Raw genomic sequence first — 24318 nt, forward strand, 5'->3', positions numbered from 1 at the left:
AAGGAAAAAACAGAGTTAACGTTTTGGGTCCGGTGACCCTTCGTCAGAACTCTGTTGAGGAAGGGCCACTGGACCTGAAACGTTAACTGTGTTTTTTCCTTCACAGATGCTGCCAGACCTGCTGAGCCTCTCCAGCAATTTTAGTTTTTGTTCCTGATTTACAACATCCGCAGTCCGTTCGGTTTTTATATAGAGCTAGGTCACTATTTAAAAATCAGGGATTGTTCTCTCAAAGCGGAGATGTGGTGTTTTCCTGAGGTGTTGAGTGTTCTTGGAACCCTTTCCTGAAAAAGTCAAAGATTGATCGATTCCTGTATAGTTAGGGGTCAAAGGGTTATTGAGGCGAGAATGCAGATTTATGGTTACACTCAAATCAACTATGATCTGGGGCTGAATGGCCTACGCCTGCTCCTAATTTATATATTTATATGTATATATGTAAATTGTTTCACTTAGCAATAAATTGTAACTTTGTGTATACAGTTTTGAAGAGGTAAAGATGAGTATTTTATGGAATAGGGTAATAGTATATGAAACCAGTGTTCTGATGAAAAGTCTTTGACCTGAAATATTCAATCTGTTTTCTTGCCGTAGATGTTGCCAGACCTGCTGAATAGTTTTCAGCATTTTCAACATTAACAATATTTTATTTTTGAACATGTGAATCCTCTTCAATGTGAGAAGGGTATACAATATAACAGCTCGTCATTTTCAAGTTGACACTTGGATTTCAAGCTTGTGTCGCCATTATGATTATACTTTGTTAGACTTTATTTAATCAGTTTAATTTGAGTTTAAATTCAGTAACCTCTGGTAGATGGTCTTAATTGCTGGATTTAGATAACATACTTTATGAGAAAGCAGTAATTGGGAATGTTGTGCAAAGGACGACCATCACCCACCATTTGGTAGACCATATTAAGTTAGTTGGTAAAAGTTGAGATTGTATTGTTTGTTCTTCCTCCCCCTCATCATTGAACATTGAGCATGTTAAAATTTCGGCCTGCATACTCTAGAGATTTCTTGCCATTTCTGGTTTTAAAAAGTCCTCAACTTGTTCTTACCTCCTGACTTGGAGTTCCATACCTATTTGCTTGGAGGTGCAGGGGTAATGTATTCACTGAATTTTCTGGACTGTACATATGAGGGAGGTAGGGCTGCTTAACACTTAAATTTTTATATTGCTCGTTGCCTTTCATGATCCAAATTCAGAATTTTATTGGTGTGGGGAATGAGACTGCCCCAACCACTGACTGCATTTAATACCAAGTACTAAAACTTGAAGGTTTGTTTTTACATGTCACTGTATATTAATGATCAAATGTGGTACTGTCATATGCCAGTGCACAGTGTAGATAAGGTGGGGTCCATTCCACTGGACAATAATGTTCAAAAAGAATTGAGAGAAAGTGGATTAATCTTTGAAATCTGTCTCTGCTAGAGTTTACTGGTTGCATTTAAACATGTTTATCTGGTGCACAGACTGTGCCATTAAATAAAGACACATGTTGCTGAACTAACTGCATTGGGTTCAAAAGAACGTTGAAATGCGTCGAAGTTATAATACAAGAACAGACACTTGGCGCAACAAGTCAGTATCTCCACACTCTACACAAATAAATAGATCAAATCACAGTTGTCCACATCTATTTTCTTTATTCAAAATATCAAATGTATGAGGAAACACTGGTATACGTTTTGCCCGAATGACTAATAATGAAATTAATTTTACAACTCACAACTCTCTTTTGTAAAGAAATTTCTCGACTTCTCTGTTGTAAATCTTACATTTAGTCTTGAATCTTTGGCTCCTTGGCATTTGGCCCTCCATTATTGGGTCACAATGATCCCTACCAATTATGCCTCATGCCGCCATAATTTTTACATGCTTCTATTATATTTTAATCTAAGTTGTTCTCATGCATGAAGACTGTGTTTCAAGTGTCTTTCCTTATATTTTCATTATTTATTAATAGGGCAACTTTTTAAATGTATATGTTTGTTTACACACTCTGAAGCTGCAATGTTCTTGTAACGCCATGGACCAATATTACTTCAAGTACTCTAACTGGTGTAAGTGATATGGGACATTTTGCCACATTAAAGTTGCTATACAAATATATGTTGCTGAGATCATATTCAGGAGCATTGCACAAGTCAGATGTATCTTGTATGTATTTATATTATTCAAAAATTACCATATTCAGTGCAAATATAATTGGTGTCGTGATGAAGATGAGTTTCTTTCAGCAGTTTGTTTTGGTGGAATGAAGATTATCAGTTTTATGATTGGATGCCAGCTTGGGCTGTCATATAGTTTCACACCTTTGACACTCAGCCAAAACCATTGTAGCAATGTGAGATAGTTTTTTTAAAAAAAAATTCTACGTGTACATGTTTTGAATTGGAATAAGGGCAATCAAAGTAAGGACTAGTTTAAGTCTTTTTAATTCTCCCTAAGAAAGAAAAGAATGCCCCTTATGTCTTGTCAACGAGGCAAATACTTGCCTAGTAGATGAAAGCAATATTGTTTTAAGCGTATAAAAGATATTTGACTTTACAATCTGTGCCTTTGTGGTATCTCTCAGCGAATGCCTGGTTTAACAAAACTCTGTTGTTTGAACAAGTTGGCTGATTGGTGATTCAAGAGAGGTCAGTGGCGAGTTTGTGGATGACATATGCTTGTCGTCAATTCACAATCTTGACCACATCCTCAGGAGACAGAAGTTAGAAATTCAGAGTTCACGGGTGGTGTTGGAGATAGAAAAGCCTTGATATTTTTCATCCATTCAGAGGAAAGGGCAGCATTTATTTACCATTCTATTTGTTTTAAGAGAACTGAATGGCTTGCTAGACCATTTCAGAGGGCAGTCAGTGACTTTGCTGTTGGATCTCTGGTAACAAATTGACCAAAATGAGTAAGGACGGCAGATTTTCTTCCATAAAGCACATAAGTGTACCAGATGGTTTTTTATGACAATCCGGTAGTTTCATGATCACCATTACTGATGCCATCTTTTCATTCCAGATTTATTTAATTAGCTAAATTTAAATTCCATAGCTGCTGTGGTGAGATTTGAACTCGAGTATCCTGAATCACTTGTCCAGAGCTTGGAATTTGTTCTAACTGCACTCATGTTACAGCGTTTAGAAAGGTGGAGAAAATCATCTTGCTTGTGATTCAGGTGTATACACACATGTTTAGATATATACCCAGCCATTAATGTTCAGCTCTAAAGAGGCAATAGCCAGAATGGTTAACTCATGAAATTAAAGAAAAGAAACTTTACGGAAAGCACTGAGGTTGTATCACAGCAGCCTAAAGGACATTGGGGTAGAGAGTAACAGATCGTAGTGGTTGTAAGAGCAAGAGCTATATTCAAAGTTAGGGGACAATTTTTTTTTAATTTGTCCAAGCATGTGAACATCACTGGCAAGTCAAGCGTTTGTTGCCCATTCATTATTGTCCTTCAAAAGATGATGTTGTGCACCTTCTTCAACATCTGCAGCCCATGTGGTGCAGAAATACCCAGTGTACTGCAAGGAAGGGATTTAAAGACTGATACAGCAATTGAAGGATTCTTCTGGGCTTATTGTGTACATTCCAAGAATATGGCAGAGGTTTTAAATGACCACTTTGTATCAGCATGCGTGACAGAAGTTGATACAGCATTACTGCAAAATTTGATTGTAGCTCTGGCTCGAATAAGGAATCACAAAATGTTTGGCCTCCTCGCCCTGTCAGCATTCGCTTTAAGCAGTTGAAAAAGCCCTTTCTCACAATAAAATCAATAGCAACCTATGGTGTAGGATCGTGACATGAACTGCAATAAGGCTTATGCAGTTCCTGTGGCAGAGACTCATGTGTAACCTTAATACTTCATAGAATAGAATCACAGAATTATAGAAACCCCTACAGTGTGGAAGCAGGCCATTCGGCCAAAAAAATCCACACTGACTCTCTGCACTAATACTAATGCAGAAAAACAAAGTTTCTGGAAAAGCCCAGCAGGTCTGGCAGCATCTGTGAAGGAAAAAATAGAGTTAATGTTCCGGGTCTGGTGACCCTTCCTCAGAACTGGAACCTGAAACATTAACTCTGTTTTTTCCTTCACAGATGCTGCCAGACCTGCTGAGCTTTTCCAGCAACAATTTTTTTCCTGATTTACAGCATCCAGAGTTCTTTCAGTTTTTACTAATGCAGAATAGTTGGGTCAAGTGGCTTGTTTCTATGCTGTATATACCATACATTTCTGCATTAAATGTATGATTTCCTTTAAGTCAGAATGGAGAAATTGTAGTTGAGTTTGACTTCAATTGTAAGTGAGTTTCTGTAAAGAATCATGTGTGCAAAGGGCAAAATAGCATGCAGTTAGTGTGGAAATAGACTATTCTCATAAATTGAAAACCTGATTGTAAAGGGAAGACAGATGAGCACATTTTTCTGGGCTTGTTAAATTTTGTCTAAGCTCTATGTGGTGTACTATTTGAGGATTTCCTCATTATGATCTTGGCTATTTTGTGTATTTAAGAGAGTGAAAATTCTTCATTTGTATTGTGACTATTTTTAATTAAACCATTTGCAATGATACACTGATTGCAGTGGCCGTGAGCAGCTTCATACATTTCCGTAGATAACAGTATGGTTGGCGAAATCTCTTCATGCTTTTGAGTTAAGGATTAATATAATTTAAAATACTAATTCCTTTTTCTTTTCTACCTTTCAGTACATCCTTTGTTTAATTAGGAGGAGTGGAATATTCTTGTTATCATGTTATTATGTTAAACATAGAACATAGAACAGTACAGCACAGGCCCACGATGTTGTGCTGACCTATTATGCTACTAAGATCAATACATGTTGTCGCTTGCTAAATGACAGTCATGAAAGGCTAGTTTTCCCGAGTCTCTATGCTTATCCTAAGTCAAATTTATCCATTTTGCTTGTCAGGTATATTCATTTGTCTGAGCGGTTTGATATATACTGAACAATTAATACCAGTATTTCAAAATGCATTTGTACAATAACTTTAATTGTATCAATTTTAGTTTATTTAATTTATGTTTGAGAAAAATTGTTCAGCTTTCCTTTTTATATGAATCTATCCTCCAAAAGTTTCACATCTCCTTAAATTAATGCACTTCAAACAACATAACATTAATAGCTAGCATCAAGATTTTTGGATGTGTGATTGTGAAGATGACCTCTTGCTAATAGTTCAGTTAAATTTGAAGGACATATGGTATTGCAGCACCCTGTATAATTTTCCAAAAGAAAGTACAGAAGTCTTTAATACTTTAGCACACTGCACCATCATTTACAATTTAAGAAATTACTTATTTAATATTAAATATTTCTAAAGTAACTGGTTTGATCTATAATATGATACAGATTGTTTTCTATGCAGCCCACAGAGGTATTTATTGGAAAGAGCTTCAAAGCACTACTTTATTGTTATTGGCCAGTTGTGTCAGAGCATGAACCAAATTCTGGAAAGGAATTCTGTATGGGGTAGATTATATACTGCATTAATAATTTAAGTATATTACTGTGTATTGAACAAATACCTGATCATTTCTGTGACATAGAGGAAACAGGAATTTGCAACATCCTGTTCTGATGTGAATGACCTTGCTGTGCACAACTGAGTTTCATATTTAAATTTGCAATGGAAATTTTTTAAATTGGCTTTTGAAAGGCAGTTGTCAACAAAATATGAAGGGAATCAAATAGAGTAGCCAAATTGTAATTTTTGTTCTTTGAGTGTAAATTTTATTTTGAATACTTGGAAGAACTTGATACTTGAGCATTGAGTTGTATTTTAGCTGTCTGGATTAGATTCCCTTTGATATTGCTCAATTTTATTAGTACATACTAATTTCCTCTGCCAGTGCATGATACAGTATTTTGTAGCAGTGAGCTTTCCATAGTTCTTGAATACTTTGCTGTAATAGGAGTTTCCTGTGTTTATGGTGTCATCTTGGCACACATGAATAAAGTTTATGTTGAAAGCTTTGTAAAACTTTTTTGTTCAGATATTACATAACTTACATTGGAGAGCACATGAGAGCAAAGCAATCTTTGCATTTATATGGTGTCTTTCATGACCCACAGAATGTCCCAAATTGTTCCCGAATGAATGCACTTTTTCGAAGTGTGGTCTCCGTTGTAACATAGGAAACATGAGGATGTCGAAAAGGATAGCGAAAGATTGGGGAAAAGTGAAAACGAACAGTTAGAAAGACAGAGTTACATGATTAAATTATAAAGTAGCTTAAGAAACAGAAAAACATAAATTATAAAAGAAAAAATAAGACAAGGAAAGAGTCATTGAATATATATAATAAATGTGCAAATAACAGCAGCAAAATAACAAATAATTAATTACATCAATTTAGAATTTACTAAGTTTGAAGGCTAGCTTTGCAAATATGACATTAGAAGAAGAGATGAGCAAAAGATAATTAAAATAGGAAAGGTGGGGAAGATCATGAATAGATTAATTACTTAGGATAAAGCCTCTGGTTCAGAATGTATGAGCATAAAATTATTTAGTTGTTTGGTAATACAAAAAGTATTAGAAATCTACAACACTCAAAAAGGCCCTTCAGCCCTACAGGTCTGCACCAGTCAAAAACAACCACCTAACTATTCTCATCCTATTTTCCAGCACTTGACCCAAAGCTTCTATACCTTGAGTTGGCAAAAAAAGGCTCATTCCAGTGGAGCTTTCATCTTGCACTGATCAGTACATCTACAATGTCGAGGGAAACAACAACATTTATTCGATATGGAAATAGCGTGCTGATTGGTTAGGAAGTGGATTCTGATTGGTAGAGGAGGTGTGGAATATTCTTGTTATCATGTTATTATGTTAAACATAGAACAGTACAGCACAGGCCCACGATGTTGTGCCGACCTATTATCCTACTAAGATCAATACATGTTGTCGCTTGCTAAATGACAGTCATGAAAGGCTAAATAAAATTTACAGTCAAAGAACAAAAATTACAATTTGGCTACTCTGTTTGATTCCCTTCATATTTTGTTGACAACTGCCTTTCAAAAGCCAATTAACAAAATTTCCATTGCAAATTTAAATATGAAACTCAGTTGTGCACAGCAAGGTCATTCACATCAGAACAGGATGTTGCAAATTCCTGTTTTCTCTATGTCACAGAAATGATCAGGTATTTGTACAGGTATTTGGCCACTTAGATAATTGTCAGTTAACTGCAAGGCTTTGTTTAAATTTACACCAGGCAGGCTGTCTCTGGTCAATTTTACCAGACAATGCCCTGACTAAAGAGAGACTGTTCTCAAACAAAAGATAGCAAATTGAAAGATTCTAGAATGATTCCATTGGACTAGAAGATAGCAAATGCCTTGCATTAGTGGTGGGAAAGTTATTGGAGGGAATTCTGAGAGACAGGATTTACATTTACATGTATTTGGAAAGGCAAGGACTGATTTGGGATAGTCAACATTGCTTTGTGTGTGGGACATCATGTCTCACTAACTTGATTGAGTTTTTTGAAGAAGTGACAAAGAGGATTGATGAAGATAGAGTGATGGATGTTGTCTATATGGACTTCAGTAAGGTGTTTGACAAGGTTCTGCATGGTAAACTGGTTAACAAGGTTAGATCGCATGGAATACAGGGAGAACTAACCGTTTGGATATAAAATTGGCTGTAAGGTAGAAGACAGAGGATGGTGGTGGGTTGCTTTTCGGATTGGAGGCCTGTGACCAGTGGTGTGCAGCAAGGATCGGTGCTGGGTCCACTGCATTTTGTTATTTACATAAATAATTTGGATATAAATAAAGGCAGTATGGTTAGTAAGTATGCAGATGACACCAAAATTTGTGGTGTAGTGGACAGCGAAGAAAGTTACCTCAGAGTACAACCGGATGTTGATTAGATGAGCTGATGGGCTGACAGGTGGAGTTTAATCTAGATAAATGTGAGATGTTACATTTTGGTTGAGCAAATCAGGGCAGGATTTATACACTTAGTGTTAAGGTCCGGGGGAGTGTTGCCAACCAAAGAGATCTTGGATTCCAGGTTCACAGTTCCTTGAAAGTGGAGTTGCAGGTAGTCACGGTAGTGAAAAAGGTGTTTGATAAGCTTGTCTTTATTGGTCAGTGCATTGATTACAGGATTTGGGAGGTCATGTTGTCCAGGACATTGGTGAGGACACTTTTGAAATATTGTGTTCAATTCTGGTCTCCCTGCTATAAGAAAGATGTTGTTAAACTTGAAAGGGTTCAGAAAAGATTTTCAAGGATGCTGCCAAGGTTGGTGGGTTTGAGCAATAGGGAGAGACTGAGTAGGCTGTGGCTATTTTCCCTGGAGTGTCGTAGGCTGGGGTGTAACCTTCGTAGAAGTTTATAAAATCAAGAGGGGCATGGATAGGGTGAATAGTCAAAGTCTTTTCTCCAAGGTAGGGGAATTGAAAACTAGAGGGCATAGGTTTAAGGTGAGAGAGGAAAAGATGTAAAAGGGACCTGAGGGGAAACTTTTTCATGCAGAGGATGGTGCATGTATGGAATGAGCTGGCAGAGGAGGTGGTGGAGGCTGGTACAAATACAACATTTAAAAGGTATTTGGATGGGTAAATGAATAGGAAGAGTTCAGAGGGATATGGACCAAATGCTGGCAAATGAAACTATGTTAATTTAGGATACCTGGTCAGCATGGATGAGTTGGACTGAAGGGTCTGTTTCTGTGCTGTTCAGCTCTATGACCCTATGACTGTAAATGCCACCCCACTATTTAAAAAGGGAGCAATAGAGAAACTAGGGAACTGATAGGCCTGTTAGCCTTATATTAGTAGTCAGGAATAAAGCTAGAATCCCTTAAACAGGAAGGAATAAACAGAGACCTGGTTGATAATGATCTGATTAGACATAGTCAGCATGGATTTGTGATTGGGAAATTGTGTTTGACAAACTTGTTAGACCTTTTTGAAGATGTTAACAACAAAACTGATAAAGGAGAGCTGATGACACAGATTTTCAGATTTTGATAAAGTCCCTCAAAGGAAGCTGTTTGGTCTCTGGGCAGAAAATACTGTGTATGAATAAGCAATTCATTCTTGGACTGGCACACTGTGACTAGTGGGGTACTACAAGGTCTTCCCTACTTGGGCCCAGCTGTTCCCAGTACATCTTCCTTGGCTGTCCTTCAGGGTTGATAATGACTTGCTTCCACTCCAAGGGGGTAAATTCTGCAGTAGCTGAATAGTCCAATCCTGGAGCCACAGACTCTGCCCCAAGTGAGGCAGGTGGTGTTTGATGAAACAGGAGGATAGAATGCTTTGGATTCTGCGCACTGTTTCTGCTGCTTGTGCTTGGCTTCCATGTGGTCCAGTTGGTGATGTTCGAAAAGGTTGAAGCCTTCATGTTTGCTTCTTCTCTTTTTGTGCATTTGAGGGCAAGTGATTCCCATGTGTCTGATAGGGATGTTTCATTTTTTAGAGAGGCTTTAAAAGTATCCTTGACGTGTTTTATCTGCCTGCGTAGTGATTGCTTACTATCGTAAAGCTCCGAACAGAGCATTTGTTTAGGAAGTCTTGTGTCAAGCATGCAGACACTGTGGCCAGGTGATCATAGTTGGTCGTCCGTGACCAGTCTCTTGATACGGGTAAATTAGCATCGAGAGGATGCTCACATTGGTACACTTATCCTGATAATGGATTTGCAGGATTTTGCAAAGGGAGTGCTTGTGAGAACTCTCCAGGGATTTGAGGTGTCTACTGTCCATGGTTCATGTTTGTGATACATACAGGAGGATTAGGACCATGGCTGCCCTGTAGACTGAGTTCAGTACTGGACTTGAGGTCTTGGACTTCAGACACTCTGTTCCTCAGGTGTCTGAAGGAATTGATTGGATGGATTGGAGCTGATGTTGGGTTTAATCATCAATATCTGCTTGCACTGAGAGGAGGCTCCAGAGATATGGGAAATGATTCATGTTGCCCAGGGAGTCACCACGGATTTTGACAGTAAGGGGTAGTGTTGTGTGGCAGAACTGGGCTGGTACTGAACCTTTTCTGCTTGTCCTGTTGGTTAGTTCCACTTCAGTGGGGAGATGGGTGGAGTGTCGCAGCAAGGAAGATGGAGAAGAGTGTTGGTATGATGATGCTGCCCTTCTTGACCCCACTTGGCATTTGTGTTGGGTCTGTAGTGGATCCGTTGGTGAAGATCATGCATTGCGTGACATTGTGAAGCAGGTGGAGAATGGTGATGAATTTCTGACCCACCCCCTGACTTGTGACATCCCAATGAATTGTGGCCCAGCTCACAGGCGGCTGTCTCTGCTTCTCCATGACTGACTTGCCTATGATCCTGGACTGATCGGACTTGACCTGTGGGTTGTGGATCCCTGGACCCTTGACAAACCAAATGTCTGTCTGATCTCGGCCAATACCCTCTACTGAGATTGAATGATGCCCTTGACTAAGCATTGCATAACTTCCTGACTGACCATAGTCCCATTTTACTTTACTAAGGTCTAGTTCCCCCTTACTTAACAGAAGTTTAACAGACTTAAACAGATATGTTATTACACAATATAAATGAAGATAAAAAAGAAATCAAGCTATTTATAGAAAAACACTCATTGAAAGATTTTAAAACAAGGCAAAACAAAATAATATTTAACCCAACACCATTGCTTTATAGTACTCAAATACCAGTGACAGAAAATTCCATTCTCTGCCACATCTATAGCTCAATTTATAATTTAACTGTTTCTTCCAATTCTTAGCCTCATGACCTCGATGGCCTCTTTCTTGAGAGTTCACACAATTGAGCTTAAACTTCTTTCGCTTCATATAAGCCCTACACATTTCTAACTGAACAGTTTTAGGCTGGAATTTACAAACCAATTCCCTTCTCCAGGAGAAACCGTTCTTGGATCTGGCCTTAGCCAGGTCTTCTGCAAACAAGCAAAATCTTTCCAATCAATGGTTTCTCCTGAAAGAAAAATCACTTCTTGATTCTCTTAAACCAAAGTCAACTATTCAGTGCTTTTCAAAGTTTACTCTCTCTCATTGCAAAAGTCCCAGAATATCAACAAGTCTACGCTACTACCCTAGGAGGGCTTCCAGTCACCTGTTCTCTGACACACTCTGGCTTTAAAATCATGGTTCCAGAAAGACCAAAAAGTTAATTGTTAAACTCCTTGATATACACAGACCGAAAGCCACCTGCCACTAGTTCAAATTCCTCACTCGTAAAATAAGTGATATTATATTTATATACAAATTACACACTTTGCATCACACTTAATATGGTATACAAGAACATGTCTGCTCTTTTAAAAATAGTCTTGGGAAAAAAAGAATGCTTTGTGCTTTGGTTTCTGTTTTTAATTTCAGATTTCCAGCATCTGCTGTATGTTGTTCATGCTTAGAATGTCTACTCCCTTGACTGTTGGGTGTTCTGCTGGTACCAGCGTTGGTGGACGAAGGCTGGAGGTGATTGCTTCTCGTGAAGCATGTAATGAGATGTTTGTGAGTGACCTTAAGATGGAGACCTGAATTAAGCCACCAGGTATATCCATCAGGTTACTGCTCCAACTTTAATGCCAGGCATCGGAGCTGTCTAGTTCCCACACCACTTACCACAACCCTCCTCTTCAACCTCTCTCCTCATCTGGGGCTTGGTGGTACTCAAGTTGACCTCGCTACCAGTTGTCACTCTCCAATGAGAGTGCAGCGCTATCATCCAGTAGGACTGTGGCAACTTTACCTTAATATGGGAGAATACAAAATGCCTGTAAATGAGGTGAGATTAGTTAATAATGAGACACAAATCTGCTTAAAATATGGTAGTTGTCACTTATTAGAGAGATTCCGAACTCAGTGTTCAAAGGGGAAAATCAGACTTCTTTTCTTGACATCACAACTTAGATTTTTCATTTCTACTGTATTTTCACACTTTCTCGCCAATTACCCATGCTGTTGAAGGACTCGGAAAATTCTGCCTAATGTTTTCCCTTTGCTTTATTCCAAAAGGTGCCAGCTGCTTGATGCAATATAGTATTACTTTTACAGAAATGATGCATCATATAGCACATTCACAAATATAATGAACTTAGACACAAACGACTCCAAAGAAATCCAGAAAATGAAATAATGGATAGCCAGCTATCTGACCTAATTGGAAAGCCCAAATCATGCGAGCTGCATCATCTGCATTCAAATGCAGTCATATCTTGGTGCCAAAATGCCTTTAGGTTTTCGAGATCAGTTCTTAAAAAAAACGAGGAGACTGCAGGCAAATTAGAACTCTGATCGTTGATTTGGCCAAGCTAGTGTTTTCCACAACTTAGCTTTATGTGTGTTCTTTAATAGCTTGTATTGTTCTTCCTGGACCTGAATATAAATGGTTACTCCAGCTGTGGAGGTACTCGTGGGTGTTGGATGGAAATTTTGGACAGCTCAGCTCCAGCTGCTGACTCCTTTTTTGCAATGTGCACCTGCAATGCCTGACCAGTAACTGCTGTTTGCTGAGTGTATGAAATGACCCCAGCTAAGTGACAAATAAGGAAGTTTCTTTTGAAATCCATATGTGTAAGTTTCACATGCCAGCTGTTGTGTTCAAGTAGCACTGTACAGGTGCAGAACTTCCTGCTGACATTACAAAAGAGACATAACTTTTATTTATTTCTACTATTAGCAGTGCTTTTCCTAACAGCAATTCTACAAAATCTGTACTGCAGTCTAAGTTATTGAGATATGCTGTTTAATTAAAAACAGGAGAAAACCATGTCAGAGAAAATCTTTGAAGGTTAGGAGAGAGGAAAATGTATTCTTAGCAGTAAATGATCCTGCTTGTGTCTGCTGTACAGGCTTCTGTGACCGTGTTCGAAGCATATTTTCATATGTGTGGGAAACAGGAAACCAGTGGAATTTTGGTGGCCTGCTTTCTACCAAGTAATTTGGGACATGGTGGCATAATCTTTGAATGTTGAAAGACTGTTTCCATAACATTGCAGATTTCTGGCACACAGTATTTTTATTGCCTTTGTTGAGATTAAGTTCCAAAGTAGAAGAAAGCAGAGGCAGCTTATGCCAATAGCTGATTCTGATTCTTGCATTAGGTATCACTTCAAACATTTTTGCCGCTTCTGCAGGTTGCAAGCATATGATTGACTGCTTGTAGCTCTTGCACAGATGTCCTTTGATAACTCTAGCCAGTAATTTCTTAACAATTGTTCTGCATATCAGCCCCACATGCCGCTAATTGTTAATGGTGTTCGAATTAAATGGAGAATGTAGTCTGACTTGTAAACAGGTGAAAAGGTGCAAAGCAAATTGTGAAATTGTTCCAATTTGCTTATGAATCTATTGGTAACAAGCTTAACTCTGAATAACCAGGGTTCAAGTCACACTCTAGGATTTCAGAACAACAATCAAGTTTGACATTCTGATGCAGAACCTCAGTCTGTCACAGGTGTCCTGCCTTTCAGGTGAGACATAAACCCAGAACCTACCTGGCTTTTTGGAGGGTGCAAAACATCCACATTTTGTGAAGAATAGGGAGATTATTCCTGATGTACTAGCCAATGTTTATGTAAAATACACCTGATTATGTGTTCTTTGTCAAATTATGTTTTGTAGGAGCTTGCTGTTTGTGAATCAGCTACCACCCTTCCTACATTTTAGCAGTGACCACATTTCCACAGATGCTTCGTTGCCTCTAAAGCACCTTACACATGTGGCGGTCATAAAATATGCTTTATAAATGCCAACTTTAATTTCATTTTTTCTGTCTGCTATTTGTTTATTCCAAAAGAATAGTGAGCTGTGGTTTCCTGCCAAGGATGAAAAGAAGACTCTATGTGTTTGTGTGTGTGTGAATAAGAGAGAGAGAAAATGAATTTCAGACTGTAGTTGGCTCACAGCAACGGTAAATACAATGTGTAACTTAATCATGCAGAAAATGGCAAGAAGGTGACATTTTAGATAAGTTCTACTTTGTACTGGCCCCTAATTTTCTTAAAAAATAAAGTTAGTTTTTGGGTATATGTCAAAATTGTTAAAAGGCAGCAAATTATCATCAATTCTGCGCTTTTAGTGATTGCGCAATGAAAATTATGATCTTTGGAGAAACTTACGTGAGCAAGTAGAGCATATGATGGGGAAGATGAACCAGTAATTGTGCTTGTACACTATATTTCAAGATGGTGTCATGATCCTGTTCAGACACAGTGCATAAATCCAGTGCTGTCCAATGACTTTTGAGGGGGAAAAAGTACCTTTGGCTTCACACTAGGCAATCGCAAATCTACATATAACCTTTTTTTTTGCTAGGTTCAGTTGGTCATACTTTCACATCTAAGGCAGTTGTTTATGGGTTCAAATTTAATTTCAAAGTCTTCAGTCCAAAATCTATGACACTAGTGTAGTACTGAGGGACTGCTGCGCTGTCCGAGGTGTTGTCTTTTGAATATGATGTTAGTGTAAGTCCTGCTTTATCAACCAGAGGATCTGCTTGTGTGAGCCTACAACTCCAGGTCCTACAACATCAGATTTACTTCCTTTCAGATTTAATACAATTTTAAAATAATATTGAAATGCGACACCTTGTATTACCAGCTTTGAATTTCACATTGTTTGGATTCAAAAATAAGTAAAAATAGTCCCTTTATATCTTCTAACACAAGTATTATTTATTCTGCTGTCATTTCTTCTAAGTCTCTTCCCACGTTTGTGTCCACAATGAACAGAAATGACCCCAGATGTCAATCCTGCATGACATCACTGCATGCTTCTAACTTCTGTTTTTTATTTAGAAAAAGTAGCATTTTCTATGTTTTAACTAATTTTTTACTCAAGCTTGCAATCTGACCCAAATCCACATCCGTTCATTTTCTCTGGTACTTTTCCATGTGATACCTTCTCAGAGGCTTTCCTGCAGTTCATGTATATTTTTCCCATACACCATATATGTTGCATCCTCAAAGAATTGTATGAGGTTTGTTGAACATAATCATCCCTTTTAAAGTTTATCCCTGTTATTTTTAACTATTTTCTATTTATTTAATATCATCCTTAATTAAAGACTATAACACTTTTCATACTACAGTTGTTAAACAAACTGGTGTGTAATTACCCAGATTAGCTCTATCTCCCTTTTTAAAAATATGCACTAGTTTGGACATAGTTCAGCCCTTCAGCCCTGTCCCACAATGAATGCAGCCCTGGAATATAATTTCCAGGGTCTGTTCAGTTTTTGTTTTGCTCATTTTCCTCAGGCTCCAAGGACCTTTCAGACTATAGGGCTTTGTTTACCTTTGACTTAAATAGTATTATTACATTTCTTCTGTTACCCATAATCTTTCTGCAGCGATACTGTCTTTTCCCAAGCTCAGGAGCCGTGAATTGAACTAAGATGGACTTTGTCTTCATTTTTTTTCTCATAGCTAAGCCTTCTTTAATTAACATAGGTGCCGTGGTGTGGGGACTTAAACCCTTTTCTCTACTTTTTATGAAAAAAATACACGTGACAATAAATTATGATTCTGTTTTAATCGCATTGCTCATCTTACCCTCAATCACTCGGATTGCACTTTGGATAATGTCCAAAAGAATACCAATTTTAAAAGGGGACTGTTTTAATTGGATTTTTTGATGTGCGAACATAGAGGGTGGCTGAGGGCACTGAGGTTTGTGTTGTGCATATGCACTTTGAAGAGGTTTAAACATTACACGTAACTGACTTATAGCAAAGTTGAAGCTCATGGGAACAGCAACAGAATGATTACAAAATTGTTCAGGAGGTAGAAAACAGAGTTGTGGTGAATGGCTTGTGTTTTTGACTGTAGGAAAGTATACAGTGGTCATAGAATTATAGAGCTATAGAGGTCTACAACACAAAAAGTGGCCCTTCGGGCCATCAAGTCTATGCCAATAAAAGAAACAAGAAACCAGCTGTTCTAATCCCATTTTCCAGGACTTGGCCCATAGCCTTTAATGCTTTGGCGTTGCAAGTGGTGTTCTCCAAAGCACAGTATGAGGACCACAGTTGTTGATCATGTACAATAATGAATTTAAGTTAGAGGCTCAGGAGACATGTCTGAAATTTGCATGAGCCAAAATTTTTAAGTGTCTAAACTCTGCAAAAGATGGAAGTGACCTTGTAAAGGACATAGACAAGCTGCTAGAATAGATGAACAGATGCAAAGAAATTGAATTAATTGTGAAATATCTGCGATTTTAAAAAAAGCTTTCTTGTGCTGGTAACTTTTTTATATTCATTTGTGGGATGTGGGCGGTGCTGGCTGACCAGCATTTCTTTGCCCATCCCTAGTTGCCTTGGAGAAGGTGTTGATGAGCTACCTTCTTGAACTGCTGCAGTCCTCCTGCTGAAGTTTGACCCACGTGCTATTAGGGAGGAAATTCCAGGATTTTGAACCAGCGTCAGTAAAGGAATATCAATATATTTACAAGTCAGGATGGTGAGCGGCTTGGAGGGGAACTTGGAGGTGGTGGTGTTTCCCACCAAGGTGCTCTTGTCCTTCTAGATGGAAGTGGTCGTGGGTTACCGATACTATCATGGACAGATGCAGCTGCAGCTGGCAGATTATTAAGGATGACATCAAGTATGTCTTTCCCTCTTGCTGGTTCCCTCACCACCTGCCGCAGACCTAGCCTAACAGCTACGTCCTTTAGGACCCAACCAGCTCAATCAGTAGTACTGCTGCCGAGCCACTCTTGGTGGTGGATATTGAAATCCCCACCCAGAGTACATCTTGTGCCCTTGCCATCCTCAGTGCTTCCTCGAAGTGTTGCTCAGCATTGAGGAGTACTGATTCATCAGCTGACGGAGGATGGTATGTGATAATCAGCAGAAGGTTTCCTTACCCATGTTTAACCTGAAGCCGTGGAGACTTCATGGGGTCCGGAGTCAATGTCAAGGACTCCCAGGGTACCTCCCTCCTGATTGTATACACTGTGCCACCCCCTCTGCTTGGTCTGTCCTGCCGGTGGGACAGGACATATCCAGGAATGGTGATGGTGGTGTCTGAGACATTGTCTGTAAGATATGACTATGGTGGGCTGTTGCTTGACTAGTCTGTGAGACAGCTCTCCCAATTTTGGCACTCGCCCCCAGATGTTAGTGAGGAGGACTTTCCCGGGTCGATAGGGCCGTTTCTGCCATTGTCTTTTCCGGTGCGTAGTTCGATGCCAGGTGATTCATCCAGTTTCATTTCTTTGAGACTTTGCAGTGATTGGTACAACTGAGTGGCTTGCTCACCCATTTCAGAGGGCAACTGAGAGTTAACTACATTGCTGTGAACCTGGAGTCATATGTGGGCCAGACCAGGTGAGGTGGCAGATTTCCTTCCCTGAAGGACATTTGTGAACCAGATGGGTTTCCTCTGACAATCAGCAATGATTTTTTGATTTATGCCTTGGTGGGATTTGAACTCGGGTCCCCAGAATGTTAGCTGGGTTTCTGGATTAATAGTAGGCCATCGCCTACCCTGACTTTTTCAGTTAGAAAGGCCAGTTGCTATGTATTAACTTATGGTTGTTCCATGACTTTGATTTTTTTTCACTTCTTCAGAGGATGTGAGATTTGCAGGCAGGCTAGCATTTACTACCCATCCTTAGTTACAGTTCCGAAGTTGGTGGTGAGCTGCCTTCATTGTACAAATGTGCTGGTTTGATGCAGCAATGTCAGCAATCGTATGTGTTCGAGAGTATTCTTCAGACTTCCTCTGAACTTCTTGAATGGATGTAAAAATGTAGCAATGAATTTGTCATATGGTGAAGGCATTCCAGCAGCTCCCAGAGATCCTGGCATAGACAATAGATGTAAATCTAATTGCATTTGTGTAGCTATCACACCACTAGGGATCTCAGGAACTTATTTTCTCCCCAATAATTATTATTCTATTCATAGCCAATTAGAGTGTGAAGTATAGAACGGCCATGGAAGTCTATTCCAGGATCTCTGGGAGCTGCTGAAATGCCTTCACCATATGACAAATTCATGGCTACATTTTTACATCCATCCAAGAAGTTCAGAGAAGGTCTGAAGGATACTGTCGAACACATATGTATGTCAAAGTACAGTGAAAAGTGATTTTTCACATGCAAAACACAGTGTTGCCATGCTTCGGCAGCACCATGAAACACTGAATATCATGCAAGTTTTTAATGCAGTAGAGTTCATCTTTCTTTTTACCCTCCACTATTTCTATGTAGGAGTTCATGTGCCTTGAATGCACCAAAAGCTCATTGATACTGAAAATCCCCTCAATCTTTAGTTCTGACTTGGGAAGGTCATTTATTGTGATGTTCCATAGCAAATGTTCCAGAGTCTACAGAATTTTGGAAGATGACAACGAGCATATCTGCTAATTTGAGAACCACCACCTGACTTACTCATCAAATCATAGAATCACAGTGTGGAAGCAGGCCATTTGGCCTGTCAAGCCCACACTGACCTTCCAAACAGCATCCCACCCAGACCCACTCCCCTACCCTGTCCCTGTAACCCCACATTTCCACTGGCTAATCCACCTCGCCTGTGCATCCCTGGACTCTATGGGCAATTTTAACACAGCCAATCTACCTAACCTGCACATCTTTGGATTGTGGGAGAAAACCGGAGCATCCGGAGGAAACCTATGCAGACACAGGGAGAATGTGCAAACTCCACACAGTCAGCTGAGGCTGGAATTGAACCTGGGTCCCTTGTGCTGTGTGGCAGCAGTGCTAACCACTGAGCCACTGTTCTGCCATACTCTGGGATAAATCTTATCAGGCCCTGGGTATTTACCTGTTTGTAATCCCATTAGTTTCCCCAGCACCATTTTCCCTACTCATGCGAATTTCTTTAAGTTTCTCCTTTCCATTAGACCCTGACTTACCCGATGTTTTTGTGTTGTCTTTGTGAAGTCAGAACTAAAATAAGTATTTCATTGGTCTGTCATCTCATTATTCCCTTTATAAATTCTTTTGTTTCTGACTAATGGACTGTATCTTTTTCTTGTCACATATCTATAGAGGCTTTTACAATTGGCCTGTATGATAAAAGATGCGATGTGCACTTCTGTCATTTTCAAGAACAATTTGGATGTAGTTTTCCTCAAAATTAACTTTTCATTTACGAGGTACTCTGATAAAGGATCATTTTATGTATATCTATCTCCCAGCAGATTATTCGGTATTTGGAAAATACAAAGGAATGATTACAATTATTTTTATCTTCATGTTTGATAAACTATACTATCTCAGTAGTGTGATTGAGATAGGAAGTGGAATTTGGTCTAAATTCATGAAGGTAATTTCAATGCAGTTTTGTTGATGCTTATTTAAACAACAACCTAATCGAATGATGGAACAGGCTTTGGGGCTGAAAACCCTCTTGTTGTTCCTTTGTAAAGTGCTCAGCTGGATTTTCTGAATGAGGATACATTTTGAGTATATTTGTCTGGATTTGTAGACCAATCAACCAGTTTTATTGTAATTTGTCTACTGCTGTGAAGATAGAAGCATCTTTCAAGGTTATAAATAAAACTATTTCAGAATATTCATAACATGAAATATTTCTCAACCCACAATTTGTTTTGTTGTTCAGAATTTCTTAAAACCACTGTGGCACAGTAAGCATGTTTTAGATCAAGAGATATCAAGAATATCTTGTATACTAATCAGAGTACATTGTGAAGGAACAAACTTCAGCGTGAAACAGAAGGTGACCCAAAGGATTTTTAATGGCATATTTGATATATAAAAATATACAATAGTTGAAAGGTAAGTATGCTTCTCCACTTGGCCACCTACAAAGATTTCTTGAAATAGTTACTTTTGGGATATATTTTAAAACAACTTAAACCAACACCTGTCATTCATCAAATATCTCTTCATTGGGTTACAGAATAAAGCTCCTAATTAAGATCAATGTCTCCATTATTTGTTTTGCTCACTTAAATAGCTGTTTTGATTTTCATAAATTTAGCATTATAAGTCTTTTAAGTTAACTTTTGCCTGTAAAGCTGAATGATTTCAGTGGTGAAAATGTAAAGACTTGTGTCAGCCAGGTTTCAGAGATTTGAAATGATTAATGAGCCTGGTATTTCATTTTTGAAATGTGAACTTGTAAAAATTCAACTGGTTTTCCCTAATACCAATTGAAAATTCATAATGACTGCTGTACTCAGAAGGGATTTATAAGAACATTGAGGAATCTGCACAAGATGATAAAAAATTTGTATATGTTGAAGAGTAAAAGCGATCTCTTAAGAATTGTTCATATATTTGTTAAGATGTCTCTTGGACAAATGCAGCGTGATACTATTTGTTTCCTTGAATTGCTTTCTCCTGTTTAATATATACAAGATCAGAAGTCATACAACACCAGGTTATAGTCCAACAGGTTTATTTGAAGTCACGAGCTTTCGGAGCGCAGCTTTATCAGATGAAGTTTCATTTGATGAAGGAGCAGCGATTGAAAGCTTGTGACTTCAAATAAACCTGTTGGACTATAACCTGTTGTCATGTAACTTCTGACCTTGTTCGTTCCAGTCCAACACCAGCACCTCCATATCTTTAAGAGATACATATAGTTTTGCAGATGTCTCTTGAACAAACACAGTGTGATCATATCTTGCCTTGAATTATCTGCCATGTATTTTGACATGAAGTGAGCAAGAGTTGAAGAGTTGTGACAAGATTAATTCATTCCCTCCTTCAACAATTGAATTTATTCAAATGTTGACAATCCTATTTTCATTGGGTATCTCTTATTTTCTCTGCTCAACTTCTGCCCTACTATTTTTGATCAAGCTCTCAACTGCTTTCTGAAGTTAGATTAGCTTTTGGTTTGAGCTAAAACTGCTGTATATGTTTTCTTTACCTTTTATTATGCTGATATTGGTCAGAAAAATTTTTGTTGTTGCAATTGTACATTTTAAGTTTTTTACATTTGTAGCAATTTATTGATTAGCTTATAGATTTAGCAAATGAAAAACCCTGGAGACAAATGATTGTGACCTCATTTGCCGAGTTGAAGGTGATTAGGCTGCCACTTAGTCTGTAAAGGGAACACTCCTTGGTAAAGTGCAGTGTTGCTTGTGTCTCTCCATAAGTGCATAAGGGTTTTGGTCTGAGCCCCAGCATTGAAGATTGGCTGGTCAGGGGCTCAGGCTTCTTTAGCAAGGACCACTTTTGCCGTGCGAGTCCAATGCTGGGCGTTTGACATACAGGCTTTTTCACGAAGAACTAGATGGTCCCGTGTTTTGCATTCTTCAATCCACAGGCTACCTGCTGGTAGATCAGGAAGGTTGCTCTGTATGGGACACTGAGGTGGAAGGTGTGCAGTATGTTGTTCGAGCATGTCATTATGAAGGATTATTTTCTGTGATAGAACTGCATCAGTCAAATTCATCACATGAATACCTCTTTGTGAGGAATTCATGATCATTGTAGGGATAGCTTTGAAGTACCTAGGACTGTCCAAACTGAAATTGACAAAGCTGTTCAACTGCTGACAAACAGCAAAGCCTCTGTAACAGTTGGAATCCCTACCAAAATTCTGACGCAATGTGGAGATGCACTCCAGGCACAGTTGCACCACCTGCTGCCTCTCAACTATCTTGGGGATCCTGTGATTGTGATTTTAGTCAAGAAATGAAACCAGTCCAATTACAGTAAATTTGGAGGAATCTTACTGCTGTCTGCCCCAAATCTCCAAATATCAAGAGCTGTTCCTAAAATGGTAACATAGTTTTCAACCGTCGAGAGGCATTAAGTCACTCTCACTCTTTGTGCCCCTTCTCTGCAGCTGTAACATTGTATTCGTCACTTTTGTTACCCTTATTTATTTTATATGGTATGATTTGCTTGTACTGCATGCAAAACAAAACTTTTCACTGTACCTAGATACATGTGACAATAATAAATCAAATCAAAATCATAGCAATGAACTTTACGGCCAAGCAAATCCAAGAAAAATACAAAGAACTGCACTAATGGCTATACACGACCTTTTTTGTTTCACTCTTGAGATGTGGACATCACTAGGCTAACATTTGTTACTCATCTCTAGATGCCCTTGAGAAGTTAGTGGTTAGTGGCCTTGAACCAGTGCAGTCCATTTGGTGTAGGTACACCCACAATGCCGTTGAAGGTTATTCCAGGATTTTGACTCATTGACACTGAAGGAACAGCGAGAAATTTCCAAATCTGGATAGTGACTATTTTGAAGAGGAACCTGCAGGTGTTGGTGTACCTATGTATCTACTGCCCTGATCCTTATAGATGGACATGGCCATGGGATTGGAAGGTGCTGTCTAAGGAGGCTTGGTGAATTTCTGAAGTGCATCTTGCAGATAATATGCACTGCCACTACTGACCGGCAGTGGTGGATGGTTTGAATGTTTGAATGTGGTGTTAATCAAGTGGGCTGCTTTGTCCTGAACGGTGGCAGGCCTCTTGAGTGTTGTTCGATCTGCACTCATCTGGAAAAGTGGAGAGTGTTTCATCACACTCCTTCTTTACACCTTATAGCTGCTGGACAGGCTTTGGGAAGTCAGGAGGTGAATTACTCCCTGCAAAATTCTTAGCTTCTGACCTGCTTTTGTAGCCATAGAACTTTTATGACTAGTTCAGTTTCTGCTCAATGGTAACCCTCAGGATATTGACTGTGGGGTATTCGGTCACCATGATACCATTGCAAGTCAAGGGTGATTGGTAGATTTTCTCTTATTGGAGATGGCCATTGCCTGACTTGTGTGGAGAAAATGTTACTTATCACTTGTTAGCCCAAGCCTGTATATTGATGAGGTCTTGCTGCATTTGAGTAAGGATTGCTTCAGTTTCTGAAGAATTGCAAATGATGCTGATCAATTTGCAGTTGTTGGCAAACATCTCTGCTTCTGATGTTATGATAGAGGGAAGGTCATTGATGACGCAGCTGAAGATGATTGATGAATTCCTGCAGAGATGTCTTGAAGCTGAGATGATATTCCTCCAACAACCCCAACAATCATCCTTTGTGCCAGGTATCACTTCAACCAGGGAAGAGTTTTCCCCCTGATTCCCATTGACTCCAGTTTTGCTAGAGCTCCTTGATGGCTCATTTGGTCAAATGCAGCCTTTGTGTTAAGGACATTCACTCTCATCTCACCTCTTTTGCCCATATATGGACCAAGATTGTGATGAGATCAGGAGCTGAGTTTATCAATTTTATGTTGTCATCAAGTTTTATCCCCTTTATCAACTCTGCTTGTTATATCCTCAAAGAAGTGTAGCAATTTGCAAATGCGATTTCTCTGCGACAAAACCTTGTTGACTATGTTTGATTGCATTAAGCAATTGTCCTGCTATTTCTTCCCTAATAATGGACTCCAGCATTTTCCTGTTCTTCACAGAACGCAACATCATGGGAATGATCTTGTCCGTCACTCTGCCTTCTCCTTATCAACATTAAATGCACATCTGAGCTCATTGATTGTTATCAGATAGAAAGAAGGATTGATATGAGGAAGATGTCAGACATCCCAAAGTGTCTTCCATCACCCACAAACTCGAGCTCATTGAAAACTCTGCTGCCCACATCTGAACTTCTACCAAGTCTATTTTCACCATCACTCCTGTGTCCACTGATCTGAATTCCCTCCTGGTCCACGAAGGTTTTAATTTTATTCTCAACATGTTTTTAAATCTCTTCATTGTTTTAGTCCCCTTTATCTCTGTCACTACCTGCAGCTCTACAAACCTTTTCAGATATGAGCACACTTCCAATTCTGGCCTCAAGTGCCTTGCAGATTTCAATCACTCCACCATTGCTGGCAGTCCCTTCAGCAGCCTTGGCCCCAAACTCTGTAATTTCCTACTTTAACACTTACCTACCTTCACTCTTCAAGGCACTCCTTGAAATCTACCCCTTTGGGCAAACTTTTGGTCATCTGTTCTAACGTTATTCATAGCTTGATGCCAAATTTTGTTTGATAATGCTCCTGCGAAGCACTTTGGGACATTTAAATATAATGACGACACTGCATAAATGTAGGTTGTTGCTTTCTTAAATTTTGGAATAAGTCAGCATTGTAATGTGGGAAATGCAGCTCTAATTTGTGCATCATAATGCTGAAAGAAATACCAATATAATAATCATCAAATAATCTGTTTTATTGATGCTTTAAATATTGGCCGGGACATTGGCAAGAACTGTCTCATTGCCCTTTGAAATGGTGCTACTTCTTTTAGCTGAAATTCAACACTTGCCCTGATTTTTCACTTTATTCTTTGGAGTAGGATTTGAACCATCACTATCTGACTCCGATGAGA

The 24318-nt window shown here is 38.9% G+C and overlaps 1 protein-coding gene across 1 annotated transcript in view; it reads left to right on the plus strand.

Annotated features, from left to right (window-relative positions):
- Positions 1 to 23472, plus strand: part of LOC109919304 (intermembrane lipid transfer protein VPS13B-like) — a 275649-nt gene extending 252177 nt beyond the window's left edge. The window contains exon 19 of the mRNA XM_048596096.1: positions 23400 to 23472. Within this exon, the coding sequence (XP_048452053.1) occupies positions 23400 to 23458 (59 nt within the window). The 3' untranslated portion in view covers positions 23459 to 23472. The remainder of the gene's footprint in view (positions 1 to 23399) is intronic.
- Positions 23473 to 24318: the final 846 nt, after the last annotated feature.

Source organism: Rhincodon typus, chromosome 4, assembly GCF_021869965.1.
Source record: "Rhincodon typus isolate 14 chromosome 4, sRhiTyp1.1, whole genome shotgun sequence".
NCBI classification, from domain to species: Eukaryota; Metazoa; Chordata; class Chondrichthyes; order Orectolobiformes; family Rhincodontidae; genus Rhincodon; species Rhincodon typus.